General features: G+C 42.8%; 1 protein-coding gene across 2 annotated transcripts in view; it reads left to right on the top strand.

Annotated features, from left to right (window-relative positions):
• c18orf25.L (chromosome 18 open reading frame 25 L homeolog) overlaps positions 1 to 649 on the top strand; it is a 47,814-nt gene extending 47,165 nt beyond the window's left edge. Inside the window, 1 exon segment of one of the 2 annotated variants that reach the window (NM_001086886.1) lies at positions 87 to 649. In NM_001086886.1, the coding sequence (NP_001080355.1) occupies positions 87 to 264 (178 nt within the window). In that variant the 3' untranslated portion in view covers positions 265 to 649. 2 annotated transcript variants of the gene reach the window in all.
• The last annotated feature ends 23,909 nt before the right edge of the window (positions 650 to 24,558 follow it).

The raw sequence follows: 24,558 nt of genomic DNA, 5'->3' as shown, positions 1-24,558 counted from the left end.
TTCATTTTTAGGGTTTAGTTCTCCTTTAGCAAATACCATCAGACACCAGTGTGTGTTTGCTAAATGGATCCGTTCATGTTTTGCAGGTTTGTTCATCCAAGAGGGGGTGTCATACAGAGTGTATCTTCCTGGAAGCATGCCGCCAGCAATCAGCACCCAAATCCATCATGGACGGCTGTAGCCCCCCAGCCAAACTGGACTTCACCGCAGGAAGTAGTTGATCTGACTCTGGATGAGGATACAAGACGCAAATATTTACTGTAATATCGACCCCACTGTGTTTTTCTTCCCCCGTAAGGTTTCCGATGCTCTCCCACCAGCCATGGGATTACTCTTATATTTTTGTTTTTGTTGTTGCTGGAGATCACATGAATAACGATCAAGTTTGTCCAAGTGGAGTCTGTAGGTCAGAGATACAAGTCTAGCTTATATAACCCTCCACTCCTGTTAAATCGGGTGCAGCACCCCTTTATTAGGCACCTTGCGGAATGTCAATGCATTATTTAGAAAGATTAATATATGCTCAGATATTCGTATTTATACCGCGTTAGGAAATAAACGGAATAATGTTATTTTCTCGACGCGAACACGGAAGAGACCGAACCTTAAAATGATTTCCTTTAGTCTTGTTAAAAAAAAAAAAAAAAAAAACCCCCGTTTCAGGGAATACAGAAAAAAAAACGACAGTTTGAATAGCGGAAGCACAGGATTAGTCATTCTCAGCGATCATCCCTTTGGCACATAAAAGGTTAATCAGGGAATTTACCTTGTTTCCCCTAACGAACATTCATGTCGGAAAGGATAGTGTGTCCATTGCTATCCCACAATTCCACCTTGTTGCAGCATCATCATTACAGCTCTATTAACAATGGTTAAAGGGGTGGTTCACCTTTAAAGGGATACTGTCATGGGAAAACATGTTTTTTTTCAGTTAATAGTGCTGCTCCAGCAGAATTCTGCACTGAAATCCATTTCTCAAAAGAGCAAACAGATTTTTTTTATATTCAATTTTGAAATTTTACATGGGGCTAGACATATTGTCAGTTTCCCAGCTGCCCCCAGTCATGTGACCTGTGCCTGCACTTTAGGATGGAACTACTTTCTGTCAGGCTGTTGTTTCTCTTACTCAATGTAACTGAATGTGTCTCAGTGGGACCTGGATTTTACTATTGAGTGCTGTTCTTAGAGCTACCAGGCAGCTGCTATCTGGTTACCTTCCCATTGTTCTGTTGTTTGGCTGCTGGAGGGGGAAAGGTTGGGGGTGATATCATTCCAACTTGCAGTACAGCAGTAAAGAATGACTGAAGTTTATCAGAGCACAAGTCACATGACTGGGGGCTCCTGGGAAAATGACAATATCTCTATCCCCATGTCAGATTTCAAAATTGAATATAAAAAAATCTGTTTGCTCTTTTGAGAAATGTATTTCAGTGCAGAATTCTGCTGGAGCAGCACTATTAACTGATGCGTTTTGAAAAAAACATGTTTTCCCATGACGGTATCCCTTTAAGTTAATTTTTAGTATTTATAGAATGGCTAATTCTAAGCAACTTTTCAATTGGCCTTCATTTTTTTCTTTTTTTATAGTTTTTAAATTATTTGCCTTCTTCTTCTGTCTCTTTCCAGCTTTCAAATGGGGGTCAGTGACCCCATCTAAAGAACACATGCTCTGTAAGGCTACAAATATATTGTAATTGCTACTTTTTATTACTCATCTTTCTATTCAGGCCTCTCCTATTCATATTCCAGTCTCTTATTCAAATCAATGCATGGTTGCTAGGGTCATTTGGACCATAGCAACCGGATTGTTTAAATTGCAAACTGGAGAGCTACTGGATAAAAAGCTAAATACCTCAAAGACTTTAAATAATAAAAAATGAAAACCAATTGCAAAGTGTCTCAGAATATCACTCTCTACATCATACTAAAAAATATCTGAATAGTGAACAAACCCCTTTAAATAAACCCAATAGGCTGGTTTTGCTTCCAATAAGGATTAATTATATCTTAGTTGGGATCAAGTACAAGTGACTTTTTTATTATTACACAGAAAAAGGAAATCATTTAAAAAAAAAAAAAATGTGGATTAAATGAAGTCTATGGAAGACGGCCTTTTCGCAATTCAGAGCTGTCTGGATAACGGGTTTAATAGATCCCATACCTGTACTAAGTATTGCATTGTATGTACAGTGCTACGTATACAAGAAAAGGATATACAGCTTTTATTTTAGGAAGGCTTGGAAGCAGCTCTGCATGCAAATACAGGTATGGGATCTGTTATCCAGAATGCTCGGGACCTGGAGCTTTCCGGATAGCAGATCTTTATGTAATTTGGATCTACTAGAAAATCATGTAAACATTAAATAAACCCAATAGGCTGGTTTTGCTTCCAATAAGGATTAATTATATCTTAGTTGGGATCAAGTACAAGCGACTGTTTTATTATTACACAGAAAAAGGAAACCATTTTTAAACATTTCAATTCTTTGATTATAATGGAGTCTGTGGGAGACGGCCTTTCCGTAATTCGGAGCTTTCTGGATAATGAGTTTCCGTACTATATGTCACGGATCCACAAATGAATTAATTTTATTTTAAATTTAAAGGGGTGCTTCACCTTTAAGTTAACTTTTAGTATGTTCTAAAATGCCCAAATCTAAGAAACTTTTCAATTGGTCTTCATTATTCTTTCGAGCTTTCAAATGGGGGAGCTTTCACTGACCCCGTGTAAAAAAAAACAAAAAACGAATGCTCTGTAAGGCTACAAATGTATTGTTATTGCTACTTTTTATTACTCATCTTTCTTTTCAGGTCTCTCCTATTCATATTCCAAACATGATGCGTGGTTGCCAGGGTTATTTTGACCATAGCAACCAGATTGCTGAAAGCTGAATAAAAAGCTAAATAGTTTAAAAACCCCACAATAATCACAAATGAAAAGCTGTCTCAGAATATCACTCTAATACATCATACTGAAAGTTAACTCAAAGGTGAACAACCCGTTTAAAGAAAAGGTTTTTCTGAGTTAAAAGACCCGGAGCTATGCTCCGTCGCCCCATCTTTCCCTTCACAGTGCAGCTTTCTATACTGAGGGGTGTGGCACATTTGGGCAGGGTTTTTCTGCATAAGGACAGGTTAGGGAGGCGTTGGCCTTTTCGGGGAATAATTAGAAGGATCGCTTTGCTACACTGTTCTGTGCCTTGAGTGATGGATCCCACGTCCAATCATTTCACTTAGCTTGAGAAATACAATAGGGGGTCTATTAATCATGCAGAGTAAAACATTACCAGTGATGTTGCTTATACCAACCAATCAGATCTTCGCTTTTGTTTTCTACCTGTTGAAATCGAATTGGTTGCTCTGCTAATGTTCACTTTTTATACCGCGTTATAAATACGCCCCTAAATGTAGCCATGGCAACTGCTCCGCCCCTCCATTCAGAACCAGCTGAGCCCATTCTCATTAAATCATAAATTGGTTGTTCACCTTTAAATGAACTGTTAGTACGATGTAGAGAGTGATATTCTGAGACAATTTGCAATTGGTTTTTATTTTTTATTATTTGTGGTTTTTGAGTCATTTAACGTTTTATTCAGCAGCTCTCCAGTTTGCAATTTCAGCCGTCTGGTTGCTAGGGTCCTAATAACCCTAGCAACCAGGCATTTGAATGAGAGACTGGAATATGAATAGGAGAATTTCTCAATAGACAGAAGAGTAATAAAAAGTAGCAATAACAATATATTTGTAGCCTTACAGAGCATTTGTTTTTTAGATGGGGTCATCGACCCCCGTTTGAATGCTGGAAAGAATCAGAAGAAGCCAAATTATTAAAAAACTAAGGAATAAAAAATGAAGGCCAATTTAAAAGTTGCTTACAATTAGCCATTCTATAACATACTAAAAGTTAACTTAATACACACACACACCCAACCAGCAAAACCTTTATGATGTGTGTTACGGCCATGCATGTTATAGTGCATGAGATCAAAAGGCTAAGAACGCGGGTCAGGGCTTAAAGGGGGGGTTCACCTTTAAGTTAACTTTTAGTATATTATAGAATGGCTAATTGTAAGCAACTTTTCAATTGGCCTTCATTTTTTACTCCTTATAGTTTTTTAATAATTCGGCTTCTTCTTTTGACTCTTTCCTGCATTCGAATGGAGGTCACTGACCCCATCTAAAAAACAAATGCTCTGTAAGGCTACAAATGTATTGTTGTTGTTACTTTTTTATTACTGATCCTTCTTATCAGACTCTCTCCTATTCATATTTCAGTCTCTCATTCATATCAGTCATTGGTTGCTAGGGTCATTTGGACCCTAGCAACCAGACAGCCGAAATTACAAACTGAAGAGCTGCTGAATTTAAAAGCTAAATAACTCAAAAACCACAAATAATAAAAATGAAAAACCAATTGCAAATCGTCTCAGAATATCCCTCTCTACATCATACTAAAAGTTCATTTAAAGGTGAACAATCCCTTTAAGGAGGAGTTGTATTTCTTCCAGAGCATATTCACAGTTTTCTTTAATTCGGCTCTCTCTGCCCATTCTGGAAGTGGCGTCCTTTTTCCACACAACCCATTGTAGCGTTACAAGAGACCCCCATTGTGACGTCACTTATTGTGTGCATATTGGAAACACTGAGCATATAAACATGGAGACATCGACGGTGTCTTACTTACGACTGTGCACTGTTACTGTTCCCACTGATCATGTATTTTAGTCTGTTGCTGTTTTTCATTTTATTTAAAGACACTATTTCTATTACTTTAGCTAATGTTACGGTGTTCAGATCTGCAGATACAATCACTGGATATATGTGGGTGTTGGGTTTTTGTTTTTCTTCTGGTTTTCGGATGAGCAAAGAATTGCCCGGCTTTTAATCATTTTATTTTTTTTGGGGGGGGGGGATTTTGAGCCACTTTAAGGCCCAAAGTACAAGCACTTATTAGTATGGTAGCCCCCTACTTTATATTAGGGAATGCCCCTCATCCACTATTTTTGGATTCAGCCGAATCCCTGAATCTTTTCTGAAAGATTCAGCCGAATACCAAACTGAATCTGAATACTTATTTGCATATGCAAATTAGCGGTGGGAAAGAAAAATATGGAAATAAATGTTTACTTATTTTGTGATGAAAAGTCACTTCCCTTCCCACCCCTTATTTGCATATGCAAATAAGGATTCGGTTCAGCCAGACACAAGGATTCTTTGGGAAATCCGAATCCTGCTGAAAAAGGCAGAATCCCGAACCAAATCCTGGATCGGTGCATCCCTATTTTGTATCGTGTTAAAGGCAGAACTAAACCCTAAAAATGAATGTGGCTAAAAATGTCCTATTTTATATAGTGAACTTATTGCACGAGGCTAAAGTTTGAGCTTGTCAATAGCAGCAATGATCCAGGACTTCAAACTTGTCACAGGGGGTCACCATCTTGGAAAGTGTCTGTGACACTCACATGCTCAGTGGGCTCTGATTGGCTGTTGAGAAGCTAAGCTTAGGGCTCGTCACTAATTATCCAGCAGAAAATGAGCTTCCCTGGCTGTAATATAAGCTGATGCTACAGGTTTGCTGATTATTAAATTCTGATGCTAATTGCACTGGTTTCTGTGCTGCCATGTAGTAATTATGTGTATTAATTACTAATCAGCCTTATATTGTGACATTTCTATTCTATGTGTACTGTATATTGTGAGTGGTCCCTAAGCTCAGTAAGTGACAGCAGCACAGAGCATGTGCAGTGAATCAGCAGAAAAGAAGATGGGGAGCTACTGGGGCATCTTTGGAGAAACAGATCTTTACTGCTAAAGGGCTGTGGTTGCCTTGGGCTGGTACAGAAGCACAAAACATTATGTACAACATTTCTACCTACTTCTTTAGTTAGCCTTTAGTTCCCCTTTAAAGGAAACTTAAAGCTTGAAGAAGTATTTAAAGATGCTGCACATTATGTTTTTGGGATTCTGTATTAGCCCTTTAGGGCAGAGACACGCTGCTATTTTGGGTAGGGATGCACCGAATCTGGATTTCGGCCTTTATCAGCAGCATTCGGATTCAGTCGATTCCTTCTGCCTGGTCGAACCAAATCCTAATTTGCATATGCAGTAAAATTGCGTGACTTTTTGTTACAAAACAAGGAAGTAAAAATGGTTTCCCCTTCCCACCCCTAATTTGCATATGCAGATTCGGTTTTGGTATTCGGCCCAATCCTTCACGAAGGGTTCAGGGGTTCGGCTGAATTCAAAATAGTGGATTCGGTGCATCCCTAACTTCAGGAGATTAGACGTCAATCGACAAATCGATTCTTCTTTGGGCGACTACTCTACCCGAACTGCCTTCCCATCGTCTAGAATGTAAATCTCCGGCAGGATGGCACTCAGAGCGCTTTGTTTTCAGGAGTTGCCTCACAAGATAAATTCGGGTGACTTTGCATATGCAAATTAGGGGCGGAGAGGAAAATCTCATGACTTTTTGACACAAAATAAGGAAGTAAAAAATGTTTTCCCCTTCCCACCCCTAATTTGCATATGCAGATTCGGTTCGGTATTTGGCTGAGTCCTTCATGAAGGGTTTGGGGGTTTGGCTGAATCCAAAATATTGGATTCAGAGCATCCCTAGTTTCGGGGGAGAATAGTTGCCCAGCGACAAATCGTTTCTCCTTCGGACGACTAATCTCCGTGAAATGCCTTCCCGTCAGCTAGAATGTAAATTGCCGGCGGAATGGCACTCGGAACGCTTCATTTTCCGAAGTTGCCTCACAAGATAAATTCGGGCAACTTAGGAAAACTAAGGGTTCCGAGTGCCATCCCGCCGGCGGGATGGCAGTTTGGGGAGATTAGTCACCCGAAGAATAAGCGATTTGTTGCTGAGCGACTAATCTCCTGAAATAGCAGCATGAGTCTCTGCCCTTAGTTGGATGATGACCCTAGTAACCCCCCATCTTCTTTCCTGCTATTTACATTACATGGCAGCTTAGAAATGTGTGCAGTCTGCATCAGAATTGATTCCTAATCGGCCCTGTAGCATCAGCTTTTATGACCCATGAGCTAGAGTCCTGCAGCGGGTCGGGTAACTATGGGTACCCACGGGTTACCCGCAAAAACCTGCGGGTTGCAGATAGAAGTTTCGGGAGTGGGTATAGACACGGGTCGGCAGTTCTTAGGGGTCGGGTCGCGGGTCTTCTCAATAGTGAGTATTATTCTTTTTTTTCTAATCACACCTACTTCTAATGATGTCACTTCCGCTTTACAATGACAGCACTTCCTGTTTTACTCCTTTATTTCTGATCACGCCAATTACTAATGATGTCACTTCCGGTTTACAATGACAGCATTTCCTGTTTCTTGATGGTCAGCGGGTTGTAGATCGGGTTTGCGGATAAGGTACTTGTGGGCTGAGTCGGGTAGCGGGTCCAAGTGGGTAGGTTTCTCATTATCTGCTTGATGATTTCCCACAGCCCTAAAAATCAGTTTATCAACAGCAGCCCAGATCTCACTGAGCATGTGCAGGGCCGCTGACTCCCAATAAATAACTCTAAAATCCAAGATGGGGAGCTGCTGGGGGCAATTGACTGCTAATGTTAGTTGTGTATATAAAATACAGCATTTCTAGCCGTATTACAACTAATGGCTCTGTTACTGTGAGACTCTCGGCTTGAGTGAATTCTTTGCAGCAGGAAAAACGTTCATTTTCTGTTAAAACTGTTTGGATGTTTTATTAATGACGACGGTTCCCGTTTAACCTCCTTTCTGGTTCTGGATCAATCACAATGTACATTTTTATCCAACGTTGGTTTTTCCTCACATGCATTTACCCCGCCTCTCCCAGTTTTGCTCTGTGGGGGTGGGGAGGGAATGGAACAAGAGTGTTATTATAAATACATATATTTTTGGTGCAAGATGAGACCTTCTGTTTTTTTTTTTTTTTCTTCAAACGAGTCTGTAGCATAAAAGGTAAATACTATTTTAAGACCGAATAAACTAGAGTGAATTATTTAAGCACCGGCCCTTGTGTTCTCCCTGAATTCTATTCATCTTCTTGTGTTGCACCTCGTATTCTAGCAGAGAACAGCACAGGCATACGTTTATTCATTAAAGGGGAAGTTAAAGTGGCGCAATCAAAATAAAGACATTCATGTTTGACCGTAATTTTGGCACAAGCAAAGGTTTGCAGACTTTTTCAAATATTTATCACTTGGATAATATATAGGCACCATCTCTCCCTACTATACCTGCTATCCCACAGTCACACTCCCTTCCCAGAGACTATTATCCACTGTTACTATAGGCACCATCTCTCCCTACTATACCTGCTATCCCACAGTCACACTCCCTTCCCAGAGACTATTATCCCACTGTTACTATAGGCACCATCTCTCCCTACTATACCTGCTATCCCACAGTCACACTCCCTTCCCAGAGACTATTATCCCACTGTTACTATAGGCACCATCTCTCCCTACTATACCTGCTATCCCACAGTCACACTCCCTTCCCAGAGACTATTATTCCACTGTTACTATAGGCACCATGTCTCCCTACTATACCTGCTATCCCACAGTCACACTCCCTTCCCAGAGACTATTATCCACTGTTACTATAGACACCATCTCTCCCTACTATACCTGCTATCCCACAGTCACACTCCCTTCCCAGAGACTATTATCCCACTGTTACTATAGGCACCATCTCTCCCTACTATACCTGCTATCCCACAGTCACACTCCCTTCCCAGAGACTATTATCCACTGTTACTATAGGCACCATCTCTCCTTACTATAACTGCTATCCCATAGTCACACTCCCTTCCCAGAGACTATTATCTACTGTTACTATAGACACCATCTCTCCCTATTATACCTGCTATCCCACAGTCACACTCCCTTCCCAGAGACTATTATCCACTGTTACTATAGGCACCATCTCTCCTTACTATAACTGCTATCCCATAGTCACACTCCTTTCCCAGAGACTATTATCTACTGTTACTATAGACACCATCTCTCCCTATTATACCTGCTATCCCACAGTCACACTCCCTTCCCAGAGACTATTATCCACTGTTACTATAGGCACCATCTCTCCCTACTATACCTGTTATCCCACAGTCACACTCCCTTCCCAGAGACTATTATCCACTGTTACTATAGACACCATCTCTCCCTACTATACCTGCTATCCCACAGTCACACTCCCTTCCCAGAGACTATTATCCACTGTTACTATAGGCACCATCTCTCCCTACTATACTTGTTATCCCACAGTCACACTCCCTTCCCAGAGACTAATTTCCACTGTTACTATAGGCACCATCTCTCCCTACTATACCTGCTATCCCACAGTCACACTCCCTTCCCAGAGACTATTATCCACTGTTACTATAGGCACCATCTCTCCCTACTATACCTGCTATCCCACAGTCACACTCCCTTCCCAGAGACTATTATCCACCGTTACTATAGGCACCATCTCTCCCTACTATACCTGCTATCCCACAGTCACACTCCCTTCCCAGAGACTATTATCCCACTGTTACTATAGATACCATCTCTCCCTACTATACCTGCTATCCCACAGTCACACTCCCTTCCCAGAGACTATTATCCACTGTTACTATAGGCACCATCTCTCCCTACTATACCTGCTATCCCACAGCCACACTCCCTTCCCAGAGACTATTATCCACTGTTACTATAGGCACCATCTCTCCCTACTATACCTGCTATCCCACAGTCACACTCCCTTCCCAGAGACTATTATCCCACTGTTACTATAGGCACCATCTCTCCCTACTATACCTGCTATCCCACAGTCACACTCCCTTCCCAGAGACTATTATCCACTGTTACTATAGGCACCATCTCTCCTTACTATAACTGCTATCCCATAGTCACACTCCCTTCCCAGAGACTATTATCTACTGTTACTATAGACACCATCTCTCCCTATTATACCTGCTATCCCACAGTCACACTCCCTTCCCAGAGACTATTATCCACTGTTACTATAGGCACCATCTCTCCTTACTATAACTGCTATCCCATAGTCACACTCCCTTCCCAGAGACTATTATCTACTGTTACTATAGACACCATCTCTCCCTATTATACCTGCTATCCCACAGTCACACTCCCTTCCCAGAGACTATTATCCACTGTTACTATAGGCACCATCTCTCCCTACTATACCTGTTATCCCACAGTCACACTCCCTTCCCAGAGACTATTATCCACTGTTACTATAGACACCATCTCTCCCTACTATACCTGCTATCCCACAGTCACACTCCCTTCCCAGAGACTATTATCCACTGTTACTATAGGCACCATCTCTCCCTACTATACTTGTTATCCCACAGTCACACTCCCTTCCCAGAGACTAATTTCCACTGTTACTATAGGCACCATCTCTCCCTACTATACCTGCTATCCCACAGTCACACTCCCTTCCCAGAGACTATTATCCACTGTTACTATAGGCACCATCTCTCCCTACTATACCTGCTATCCCACAGTCACACTCCCTTCCCAGAGACTATTATCCACCGTTACTATAGGCACCATCTCTCCCTACTATACTTGTTATCCCACAGTCACACTCCCTTCCCAGAGACTAATTTCCACTGTTACTATAGGCACCATCTCTCCCTACTATACCTGCTATCCCACAGTCACACTCCCTTCCCAGAGACTATTATCCACTGTTACTATAGGCACCATCTCTCCCTACTATACCTGCTATCCCACAGTCACACTCCCTTCCCAGAGACTATTATCCACTGTTACTATAGGCACCATCTCTCCCTACTATACCTGCTATCCCACAGTCACACTCCCTTCCCAGAGACTATTATCCCACTGTTACTATAGATACCATCTCTCCCTACTATACCTGCTATCCCACAGTCACACTCCCTTCCCAGAGACTATTATCCACTGTTACTATAGGCACCATCTCTCCCTACTATACCTGCTATCCCACAGCCACACTCCCTTCCCAGAGACTATTATCCACTGTTACTATAGGCACCATCTCTCCCTACTATACCTGCTATCCCACAGTCACACTCCCTTCCCAGAGACTATTATCCACTGTTACTATAGGCACCATCTCTCCCTACTATACCTGCTATCCCACAGTCACACTCCCTTCCCAGAGACTATTATCCCACTGTTACTATAGATACCATCTCTCCCTACTATACCTGCTATCCCACAGTCACACTCCCTTCCCAGAGACTATTATCCACTGTTACTATAGGCACCATCTCTCCCTACTATACCTGCTATCCCACAGCCACACTCCCTTCCCAGAGACTATTATCCACTGTTACTATAGGCACCATCTCTCCCTACTATACCTGCTATCCCACAGTCACACTCCCTTCCCAGAGACTATTATCCACTGTTACTATAGGCACCATCTCTCCCTACTATACCTGCTATCCCACAGTCACACTCCCTTCCCAGAGACTATTATCCACTGTTACTATAGGCACCATCTCTCCCTACTATACCTGCTATCCCACAGTCACATTCCCTTCCCAGAGACTATTATATATAAATAATATATGTCTGCACCTTATACGTTAGGCACAAGTGTGAAGCATCTTTTGGCACTGGGTACAAAGGCAACATTAGAACTAGTGATTGGTCAGGAGGTGCTGGTTGCTCCATGGTTCCACTGTGTCATTACTCAGACATTACTCAGTTTGGAATGAATAGCAGGAAGACTAAGTGGTCCCATGTTGTGGAAGTGCAAGGAGCACAAATGACTGTGGTTGAATTGCAGACATAAATGATATTTTATATGTTGCAGAGTTCGCTGGCACAGACAGTGCATGGATCGCATGGATCAGTTGTGTCCAGTAGGGGGCAGCAGAATACAGGTCAGACCTACTGAAGGATTTTCTACGAACATAAGAATGTACTTGGCTCATTTACTAATACAGTGTAATGTGTCAATGTAAATCTTCATGATTATTTCTCTGATGGAATTTCAGTGTATTTATGGGTGGACACTGAGTTGTATCTACCAGTACAAGTACAAACTTACAGACCCCTTTTTGTTAATAGGCATAAGCTGTGTTGATGCTCAATGTCAGACTGGGGGTGGTACCAGTAACGGCATTTGTGAATCTGGCCGGGGTGTCACACTGTCTGTCCATCCAACTGTCCTTGCCTACAATCTGCTGTGTAAATTCGATTTTATTTTTTTACACTCAGGCCCCCGACTGCACATGTACAGTATTTACAGTATCTCCCCCCTGACTCTGAAATGAACTCTTCCACTGACCCCCATCACCTCCCTGGTCTCACCTGCAGCAGTTGCAGTTCACACAGGCGCCACTAGGTGGGGTCCATGCAGCCAGTTTGGGAGAAGATCTAAATTGTTATCAAAAAAGCAGGTCGGAAAGTGTGTAACAGCCCAGACTGTATGTTTCTTTATTCATCTCTCCTATAATAAAACAAACCCCTGTGTTTCCTACCCAGCAACTCCCAGACATTGTACAACTACAAGACTACACTCCTGCAATCCAGCATCCTAAGAGTTAAATGTTCCCTATCCTTGTCACAGCAGTAACCCCTTCTCTGCCAGAAGTCCATGAGCTCTCAGCTGAATGGAACATTGGATTATAAAGGGTTGGTTCACCTTTAAATTAACGTTTATTGTGTTCTAGAATGGCTAATTCGAAGCAACTTTTCAACTGGTCTTCATTTTTCCTCGTTCTAGTTTTAGAATTATTTCCCGCCGCCTTCTGTCTCTTTCCAGCTTTCAAATGGGGGTCAATGACCTCATCTAAAAAAAACAAATGCTCTGTAAGTTGGGTTGCCACCTTTTCCAAAAGCTTTTACCTGCTGATGAGGGCCGGGAACAAAAGGGGGCGGTCTGTGATGCAAAAGGGGTGGAGCAAAGCAATGTGCCACAAAAGGGGTGGAACCTCATCAAGTGAGTGCCAGAAGGCTGGGGAAAAAAAATGTAAGTTCTAAGTGTATTGAGGGTGAGCCAAGGGATTTTTTTTTAAGAGTATTACAAATTGACCTTGAACATCTGTAAGGCTACAAAGGTATTATTGCTATTTTTTATTACTCATAGGTCTCTCCTATCCATATTCCAGTCTCATTCATATCAATGCATGGTTGCTAGGGGAATTTGAAACTGCAAACTGGAGAGCTGCTGAATAAAAAGCTAAATAACTTGAAAACCACAAATAATAAAAAATGAAAACCAATTGCAAATTGTCTCAGAATACATACATACATACATACATACAAACACACACTGCAAATACTAAAAATACCCTTATCTGTGTTGTACCTAAAGCTCCTTTTAGGGTGAAGATTATCTCCATTATACTCTTATCTGGTTACTAGGGTGCCACTTATCCTAGTGACTGAAAATGAACAGGAGAGTGCTAGCCTTTAGGTTTGGACTCAATACACAAAAATGGACCTGATAGGAAGGATATAGTAGGTCGGACTGGGGCGCCCACTAAGGCTGGGTCGGACTGGGGCGCTCACCGGGACTGTTGTCCAGGGCCCACCTCCGGACCCCCCCACTGTTATGCTCCGGCACGCATGTGTTGTCGGTGCGCATGCACAGATGGCGCTGCACGACGCCAAAAAAATAGTTTTTTTTGGTAAACTTAGGGCTTGGTATTCGGCCGAATTTTTTGAGATGGATTCTGGGGTTCGGCAAAATCCAAAATAGTGACTTCGGTACATCCCTAGTAACTTCATACCTGGCCGAGTGAAAGAAACAAATAGTTGGAAACCCAACTCCTGCTCCTTCAGACAAAGCCCAGTTATGGCTCCTAATCTCCATCTTTTCAGGTGTAAGGATACTCCAAATTTGATCTCTTCTTATCGCCCTGTACACCTAACCCACCATCTTTCCTTCTGATAAGATGGAATTAAAGGGAATGTAAGCCCAAATATTCTAAGCAACTTCCCAATATACTTTATTGCTGTATACATGTAATTGCTACTGAAAGCAGTTTATGCCTGAATACATTCTCTGCTGGTTCTGACTCCTGAAACAATATAGTAAAAGCCTTCTGCTAAAGAGAGGGGAATTCACCATCAGCATAGTAAGGGTTCTTTACTATAAAGGCAGGTAAAAAAATGGATTACTCACCAAGACAGGGGAGATTAATGGTTAATTGTTGGAGAGGAAAGGAGATTTTACCATCAGCATAGGAAGGGTTCTTTACTGTAAGGACAGTCGGATTAGGGGATTCCCTACAAAGAGTAGTCCTATAAACTGAAATTCTGGACCTGACACAAGAGCTAAATTGTGCAGTTGCCAATGGCAACACAGGGCTGCCATTGTGAGTGGGACGAGGGGAGAGGCTTTACTACTGTGGATGAAAGAGATTCATGTTCGAAAAACAAACCTTTATGTCTCTTATCAACTGTATTGGCTCTTAAATCTATTTCAAAAACAGAAGGAGGGCTGCGGGGTGAAAAATCTTATAGGGATACTGTCATGGGAACAAAATGTTTTTTCAAAATGAATCAGTTAATAGTGCGGCTCCAGCAGAATTCTGCACTGAAATCCATTTCTCAAAAGAGCAAACAGATTTTTTTATATTCAATTTTGAAATCTGACATGGGGCTAGACATATTGTCCGTTTCCCAGCTGCCCCCAGTCATGTGACTTGTGCTCTGATAAACTTCAGTCTCTCTTTACTGCTGTACTGCAAGTTGGAGTATCACCCCCTCCCCTCCCCCCCCCCCCCAAACAAAATAATAGGAAGGTAACCAGATAACAGTTCCCTAAAGGTGGCCATACACGGAGAGATCCGCTCTCCAAACGAGCGGATCTCTCTCCGATATGCCCACCGTGGGCCCTGGGGCCCTACAATCGGATCCTAACGAATGGGAGTGGGCGGTCGGATCGCGGGACCGCATCAACGAACAGATGCGGCTGCGATCCGACGGGATTTTTAGTGCCATTCGATCGAGATATGGCAGACTTTTGGCCAGATCTCGATCGGGGAAGCCTGTCAGGGGGCCCCATACACGGCCAATAAGCTGCCGACTCAGTCTGGCCACCTTTACACAAGATAACAGCTGCCTTGTAGATCTAAGAACAACACTCAATAGTAAAAACCCATGTCCCACTGAGACACATTCAGTTACATTGAGAAGGAAAAACAGCAGCCTGTCAGAAAGCATTTCTCTCCTAAAGTGCAGGCACAAGTCACATGATCAGGGGCAGCTGGGAAATTGACAAAATGTCTAGCCCCATGTCAGATTTCAAAATTGAAAATAAAAAGATCTGTTTGCTCTTTTGAGAAATGGATTTCAGTGCAGAATTCTGCTGGAGTAGCACTATTAACTGATGTGTTTGGAAAAAAAACATGTTTTCCGATGACAGTATCCCTTTAAGCATAAGTGCTGCAAGGTATCATCAGCCATTCCCATAAATATACTTCCCAAATCTTCCATCATTACATTTAATTGGAAGCTGAAAATGTACTAACATTAATTTACTCATTATCTGGGAAAGGACTGGCATTCTGTATTCTTAATTAAGCACTGATATGCTAATTGCTTCTACTGTCAGAACGAACTGTGACTTCTTATTGCCTGTCTCACAGCAACAGCAGTGTACCCCAAATTACCACTTACACATCATCATTAGGGGATCCATCAGAAGTTACTGTGTCTGTGGGATAGCAGGTATAGTAGGGAGAGATGGTGCCTATAGTAACAGTGGATAATAGTCTCTGGGAAGGGAGTGTGACTGTGGGATAGCAGGTATAGTAGGGAGAGATGGTGTCTATAGTAACAGTGGATAATAGTCTCTGGGAAGGGAGTGTGACTGTGGGATAGCAGGTATAGTAGGGAGAGATGGTGTCTATAGTAACAGTGGATAATAGTCTCTGGTAAGGGAGTGTGATTGTGGGATAGCAGGTATAGTAGGGAGAGATGGTGTCTATAGTAACAGTGGATAACAGTCTCTGGGAAGGGAGTGTGACTGTGGGATAGCAGGTATAGTAGGGAGAGATGTTGTCTATAGTAACAGTGGATAATAGTCTCTGGGAAGGGAGTGTGACTGTGGGATAGCAGGTATAGTAGGGAGAGATGGTGTCTATAGTAACAGTGGATAATAGTCTCTGGGAAGGGAGTGTGACTGTGGGATAGCAGGTATAGTAGGGAGAGATGGTGCCTATAGTAACAGTGGGATAATAGTCTCTGGGAAGGGAGTGTGACTGTGGGATAGCAGGTATAGTAGGGAGAAATGGTGCCTATAGTAACAGTGGATAATAGTCTCTGGGAAGGGAGTGTGACTGTGGGATAGCAGATATAGTAGGGATAGATGGTGCCTATAGTAACAGTGGGATAATAGTCTCTGGGAAGGGAGTGTGACTGTGGGATAGCAGATATAGTAGGGATAGATGGTGCCTATAGTAACAGTGGGATAATAGTCTCTGAGAAGGGAGTGTGATTGTGGGATAGCAGGTATAGTAGGGAGAGATGGTGCCTATAGTAACAGTGGATAATAGTCTCTGGGAAGGGAGTGTGACTGTGGGATAGCAGGTATAGTAGGGAGAGATAGTGTCTATAGTAACAGTGGATAATAGTCTCTGGGAAGGGAGTGTGACTGTGGGATAGCAGGTATAGTAGGGAGAGATAGTGCCTATAGTAACAGTGGGATCGTTTCGGTGTTGCCCAACAGAAGTTGAAAGGCTATAGGTCGGACAGTTCTACTGCAGTTTCGATAAATAAAAGGGCTCTGTGTGACTTTTTAACATTTGGTTGTGCCAGTTTTGTTTAATGACTAAAATACCAGTAGGTGATTAATATCCTTGTCTTCTGTGTGATTATCCAGACACCGAGGAGCAGGTACTATTGCATGACTCATGTTATTCCAGTTGAACTGATAATTACAGTCGGATAATTCCTACAAAGATTTCAGTACATAATACAGGTAGATTCTCGGCTCACATTACCTGCTGGTATGGTGAGAGATGCAGTTCCCCATTTGTCTGAATCACAACTTACACAACGCTAGTTGTGTATGTGGCTTGTATTTGGTGGAGAATGCGACCATGCCTGTGATGGGTTTGGTGGAGAATACGACAATGCCTGTGATGGTTTTGGTGGAGAACGCGACAATGCCAGTGATGGGTTTGGTGGAGAATGCGACAATGCCTGTGATGGTTTTGGTGGAGAATACGACAATGCCTGTGATGGGTTTGGTGGAGAACGCGACAATGCCTGTGATGGTTTTGGTGGAGAACGCGACAATGCCTGTGATGGGTTTGGTGGAGAATACGACAATGCCTGTGATGGGTTTGGTGGAGAACGCGACAATTCCTGTGATGGGTTTGGTGGAGAATGCGACAATGCCTGTGATGGGTTTGGTGGAGAATGCGACAATGCCTGTGATGGGTTTGGTGGAGAATGCGACAATGCCTGTGATGGGTTTGGTGGAGAACGCGACAATGCCTGTGATGGGTTTGGTGGAGAACGCGACGATGCCTGTGATAGGTTTGGTGGAGAATGGGATGATGCCTGTGATGGTTTTGGTGGAGAACGCGACAATGCCAGTGATAGGTTTGGTGGAGAATGGGATGATGCCTGTGATGGGTTTGTTGGAGAATGCGACAATGCCTGTGATGGGTTTGGTGGAGAATGCGATGATGCCTGTGATGGGTTTGGTGGAGAATGCGATGATGCCTGTGATGGGTTTGGTGGAGAATGCGACAATGCCTGTGATGGGTTTGGTGGAGAACGCGACAATGCCTGTGATGGGTTTGGTGGAGAACGCGACAATGCCTGTGATGGGTTTGGTGGAGAATGCGATGATGCCTGTGATGGGTTTGGTGGAGAATGCGATGATGCCTGTGATGACAGAGAGAGAGAAAGGGAGGAGCTTTTTCCTTCTTATGTCTCTTGGACGTGGTGTGAGGGTGATGGGGCTCTGGAATTACAGAAAGACACAAGAAGGGCGTTTTTCGTATATTTTTTCTGGGTTCCAAACATTTATGGGATCACTGTGAATATAAATATCTCTCACGCTATATATAATATATTCGTGCCCTAGAGACATATATATATATATAAGCCCTTGCAGAGGTTGAGAGAGAGGAATAATAAGCAGATTGAGAGGGATTAATATGATTAAGGAAATGGCTTTGCCAGGCATTGGGGAAGAATGGGAAATGATCCAATGAAGCCTCACTGCACCGGGGGCAAGGGTACTGGGAAAGGATGGAATTAAAGTCACCCAATCAAATAATTTCTGGGACGATTCTTGAAAAAAATATATTTTCACTGCAAGTTGTTTAGCATATTGTCTGTCACCACAGAGCATGGTACTCATTGGCACTGACAGGTGATTTCTGCTTCTGCTCAGGTGAGTATCAGCCCTTGACATTCATTCAATCTACTCTTCATGAACCTGTCATCAGGCAATAGAGTTAGAGACAGAAAGGCCAATAGAGAATTGAACTGGCAACATAAGGACATTTAGCAACTGCTTTGCCTAGGAAATTTACATGGGCCCCTTTTCTTCATAGTTGGCAGGGACCACAAATTCAGTGTCCCATTCTAGCAGTTGGCTTATCTCAGCCATAAAGCAGGGCAGGACTGCTGCTTACAATGGGGATCAGATAGGATCTGTGCAGTCACTGGGACAGAATGTTCTGTTATACAGATAGCTAGAATCTCAGCTGCCATAAAGCAGGACAGGACTGCTGCTTACAATGGGGATCAGATAGGATCTGTGCAGCCACTGGGACAGAATGCTCTGTTATACAGATAGCTAGAATCTCAGCTGCCATAAAGCAGGACAGGACTGCTGCTTACAATGGAGATCAGAGAGGATCTGTGCAGCCACTGGGACAGAATGCTCTGTTATACAGATAGCTAGAATCTCAGCTGCCATAAAGCAGGACAGGACTGCTGCTTACAATGGGGATCAGATAAGATCTGTGCAGCCACTGGGACAGAATGTTCTGTTATACAGATAGCTAGAATCTCAGCTGCCATAAAGCAGGGCAGGACTGCTGCTTACAATGGGGATCAGATAGGATCTGTGCAGTCACTGGGACAGAATGTTCTGTTATACAGATAGCTAGAATCTCAGCTGCCATAAAGCAGGACAGGACTGCTGCTTACAATGGGGATCAGATAGGATCTGTGCAGCCACTGGGACAGAATGCTCTGTTATACAGATAGCTAGAATCTCAGCTGCCATAAAGCAGGACAGGACTGCTGCTTACAATGGGGATCAGATAAGATCTGTGCAGCCACTGGGACAGAATGTTCTGTTATACAGATAGCTAGAATCTCAGCTGCCATAAAGCAGGGCAGGACTGCTGCTTACAATGGGGATCAGATAGGATCTGTGCAGATACTGGGACAGAATGCTCTGTTATACAGATAGCTAGAATCTCAGCTGCCATAAAGCAGGACAGGACTGCTGCTTACAATGGGGATCAGATAGGATCTGTGCAGCCACTGGGACAGAATGTTCTGTTATACAGATAGCTAGAATCTCAGCTGCCATAAAGCAGGACAGGACTGCTGCTTACAATGGGGATCAGATAGGATCTGTGCAGCCACTGGGACAGAATGCTCTGTTATACAGATAGCTAAAATCTCAGCTGCCATAAAGCAGGACAGGACTGCTGCTTACAATGCTAATTATTACAACTAGATGCATAATGAACATTATTGGCTGTTTTCCTATGGAGCCTGGGGTCTGGTTGATGTCATACTATGATATTAGTGAGTCTCCGTTTGTCCAGTATTGACGTACACTCAGTGCATGTTCTCTGTATAAGGGCCCAGAAGCAGCAGACAGTCGGCTGATAGGCAGTTTTGTTACATCAGCATCTCTTTCCTTTGTGCCCTGAGCTGCTTTAATCATTGAAACTTGTACATTTAATTGCACATTCCCGGCACACCTCAGGCTCCATCCCTTGCTTCTATCTGTCACTTATTCGGAGGAGGGGGGAGGGGGTTAGAGCCTCTGCTGCTTGTGATAATGGACCTGAATCCATCTGGCAGTTTATGTTGGTGAATAACGGCAGTCGCTGAGCTAATGTTGGAACTCGCAGCAGATGACATCATTGCCGGGCGATGCAAGAAGCAGCACTGCATTGCACCGGCGCATCCACTGGGAATGTTTCTGCTGCAGCAGAGGAACTGTAGGAATGACCCCGAGTATCTGTGTGTTACATGGGATCAATGTGCCTCACGTGTTGCACAGTAGGATGGGCAAATTTTTTTTGGCGTGGAAATGATGCCAATAGACTTGTATGGCGTTGTGCGATAAAAAAAAAAGCCGCGCATCAAAAAAAAAAATGGCCGTTGGCGAAACTAAATGGGTCAAATTTGCCCATCCCTACTCACGCTACATAGGGATTGCTTTGAGCGTATGCCTTTATTACACTATAATGAAATAGTTGGCTTTCCTATAGCCCACCCAGGAATGAGACGTTGTTGTGGGCTTCACAAAGCAGCAGTTGGGGCTGGGGAGGCAGGGGATACAGTAGTAATGAAAGAAAAGTCATATGTGTGAGCAGGGTTACAGGTTAAAGTTGGGCCCTGCAAACATGTAGATTAACAAAAAACAAACATACACATGGTCACTCCCCCCCTGCAAAAACTCCAGCCACAATCTTTTCAATCTTGTCCATCACTGCAAGCCCTGCCCCCTTTCAAGCCCTTGAATTGCACCTTCTCGTCTCTTGAGACCCCTCTTTCCCATGGACCCCCTGATGGGGCCCTACTAGAGCTGGAATGCAGCAGCAGAAGAGGTGGGGGTGGGCGGTGGAGTGGGTCCAAGTTTGTCTGTAGGGGGAGAAGGACGGTGATGTTTCCTTGGGTACAATGGAGACTGAAGGGCAAGTTGGAAAAAAGTATGGGAAGATAGTGACAGTTAGGAAAGATGGTGACAGTTGGGTAATTTGGTGATAGTAGGACATGATAGGGCCAGCAGAGTAAGGTTGAGGCAATAGGACAAGCTGGCAACCATAAGGTACAACAGGGACAGTAGGGAGGACATCATCCATAGCCAATTTGATTCTCACCCAAACTGATATTTTATGTAACTGGGCAGTTTATGTAACTGGGCAGTGAATATGTAACTGGGCAGTGTATATGTAACTGGGCAGTGTATAGAATATATATAACTGGGTCTATGGGCCTTGGCTTGGCAAAGAAGTTCTCTCACAGGTCCAGGAAAGCCACATGTTCTTCTCTTGCATGTGATTGAATGGGATTGGGATTAATAGCAATAAAAGCCGGGGAGAACCCTAGTTCTAGGGGGTAAAGGAATGCAGAACATGATATATAATGATATATAATGATATATAATCATGCCCTGGGATTCTGAGTCTTGGGCTGGGCAAATAAATGCAGGAGCAAATAATCCCATGGGATACAAGCCCTGCAGAGGAATATGGGTCGCCCTGGAGACTTCAGGCAAGGACATATTATCAGACAGCAGTGGGGTCACCCTCAGAAAATCCAGTAATGCTGGAATCACATTAATCATAGATGTCCAACTGTTGTTTAACTGCAACTTGCCGCATCTGTAATTATCCAATAATAAAAGTAATAGTAATACAGAGTAATACAGGGTACTACAGAGTAATGCAAAGTACTACAGAGTCATAAATAGTAATACATAATACATGCCGCATCTGTAATTATCCAATAATAAGAGTAATAGTAATACAGAGTAATACATAGTACTACAGAGTAATAAAGGGCACTACAGAGTAATACAGAGTAATACATAGTACTACAGAGTACTACAGAGACTGTGCATTGATTGCCAGACCCAGCACTAAGACGGCTTCTCTATTCTCTCCCTGACTAATGCTGTTATGGGGAGCTCTTCCAGTTTGGATCAATATCTGTATATTAATAGAAAGAACATTTAAGGCGGCAAAATCACAAGATACGTGTGAATGGAACTGGGCAGCCTGGAAATGCCGTTACAATCGCCAGGATCTATTTGAGTTATTTCCACGTGTGAAAGGGAGACATGGAATTCTGTGCTTTGACGGGGGGGAATGTATTTGCTGGTGCACATATGTCTCTACTCTGCACCAAGTTATACTCATTGTATCCAAAACACCACCTTAATAGACTTTTGGGGTTAAGTAATAAAAGGCACTACATTTGCCCAGGAGCAGTAACCCATAGCAACCAATCAGCAGGCAGCATTTACAGGTCACCTGCTTAAAAAAAACAAACATCCTATTGGCAATCTTAGTGGCTTTTATTACATATGGGGGTATGTGTTTAAAGGGGCAGTAAGTTGCACAATGACTTTCATGATTTCATATGGGGCAGATTTAATCACAGTTCCTGCAGTTATATTGACCTTTATGGTCTTTATGCCTCGTCTGTGACTTGGCTGACGATTAGCTGTTAGGGTTGCCACCTTTTCCAAAAAATGTTACCGGCCAGTGGGGGGGGGGGGGCAGGAACAAAAAGGGGTGGGTTGTGGTGCAAAATGGGCGGAGTCACACACAGTGACACAAAAGGGGCGGAGCAACATGCGCAATGGACAGAAACCTGAAAAAAAAAGGTAAGTACTGACTGAATTAGGGGCAGGCCAAGGACTTTTTCTGAAGGCAACTACATTGCCGGTAAATTTGTAATACCGGCTCCGGCCTTGGCAGGTGTTTTACCAGTAAAATACCGGCCGGATGGCAACCCTATTAGCTGTACATGGAAAGGGGTGATATCACTCAAATTTGCAGTACAGCAGTAAAGAGTGACTGAAGTTTATCAAAGCACAAGTCACATGACTGGGGGCTCTTGGGAAACTGATTGTTTAGCCTCATGTCAGATTTCAAAATGAAATATAAAAAAAAAAACAGTTTGCTCTTTTGAGAAATGGATTTCAGTGCAGAATTCTGCTGGAGCCGCACTATTAACTGATGTGTTTTGGGAAAAAAACATGTTTTCACATGACAGTATCCCTTTAACTTTTAGTATGTGACACTAATTCTAAGCCACTTTTCATTTGGTCTTCATTATTTATTATAGTTTTTTAATTATTTGCCTTCTTCTTCAGACTCTTTCCAGCTTTCAAATGGGGGTCCCTGACTCCATCAAAAAAATTACTTATTATTACTCATACAGGACCCTAGAAACCAGATTGCTGAAATTGCAAACTCAAATAATGTAAAAAAACAAAACAAACAAACTCAATAACCACAAATAATAAAAATGAAAACCAATTGCAAATTGTTTGATCCTCAAACGTTTCAACGTCTCTCTGCAATGGTCTAGGTCTTGTTCATTTCTTTGGCTGTGTATGGATGTGAAAACCAAACAATGAAGAAACAGGAGTTCTGTGCCATTGATGAAGACTTTCAAGATGGAAATTGACCAAATCAAGCCTGACCTTCTGTCCAAAATGGACAAATTGAGGCCTAGTTATTTTGGAGGACCCAGTTCCTTAGAAAAAAAACACAGTAACACCCTGAAGAGTTGAAGGAGTAAGAGGAAGAGAAAGGGCATCAACCATATAAGTAGTCACAACAACATGAACGTATCTTTGGAAAGCCTGAAGACCCAAAGGGAAGACATTCTGAAGAAACCCTATCCCTATGGATTCATGGAACTTAAGGTCTTCATTGACTAGTGGTTCCAAGGCAATTGCTTATCTCAGTAAATAGCCAGGTTTCACCTTTATGGAACTATGGGGTGGGGGGCAGGTTTCCCCAATATTTTGGGTGTAATTGCAATAGCAGCAGGAAGTCACACCAAGATTGATCCCACCCATATAACACTGGGCACAGATGCACATACATCATTATGGGTGCTCTGCATGTGTTCTCTTAAAGGAGAACTAAACCCTAAAAATTAATATGGGTAAAAATGGCATATTTTATATAGTGAACTTATTGCACGAGGCTAAAGTTTCAGCTTGTCAATAGCAGCAATGATCCAGGACTTCAAACTTGTCACAGGGGGTCACCATCTTGGAAAGTGTCTGTGACACTCACATGCTCAGTGGGCTCTGATTGGCTGTTGAGAAGCTAAGCTTAGGGCTCGTCACTAATTATCCAGCAGAAAATGAGCTTCCCTGGCTGTAATATAAGCTGATGCTACAGGTTTGCTGATTATTCAATTCTGATGCTAATTGCACTGATTTCTGTGCTGCCATGTAGTAATTATCTGTATTAATTACGAATCAGCCTTATATTGTGACATTTCTATTCTATGTGTACTTTATATTGTGAGTGGGTCCCTAAGCTCAGTAAGTGACAGCAGCACAGAGCATGTGCAGTGAATCAGCAGAAAAGAAGATGGGGAGCTACTGGGGCATCTTTGGAGACACAGATCTTTACTGCTAAAGGGCTGTGGTTGCCTTGGGCTGGTACAGAAGCATAAAACATAATGTACAACATTTCTAGCTACTTCTTTAGTTAGGCTTTAGTTCTCCTTTAAACACCCTCCAATGGGCACCCTTGACTTAATTCCCAATGATTGGGAAAGATAAATTTCACGTTTCGTCCATATCTTAGTAACAGGCATTGATACTATAGGAACATCTGAGCTGGACAAGGTG

Source organism: Xenopus laevis, chromosome 1L, assembly GCF_017654675.1.
Source record: "Xenopus laevis strain J_2021 chromosome 1L, Xenopus_laevis_v10.1, whole genome shotgun sequence".
Lineage (NCBI taxonomy): Eukaryota > Metazoa > Chordata > Amphibia > Anura > Pipidae > Xenopus > Xenopus laevis.
The sequence above is the reverse complement of the archived record's forward strand: the minus strand, read 5'-3'. Positions and strand labels throughout refer to the sequence as shown.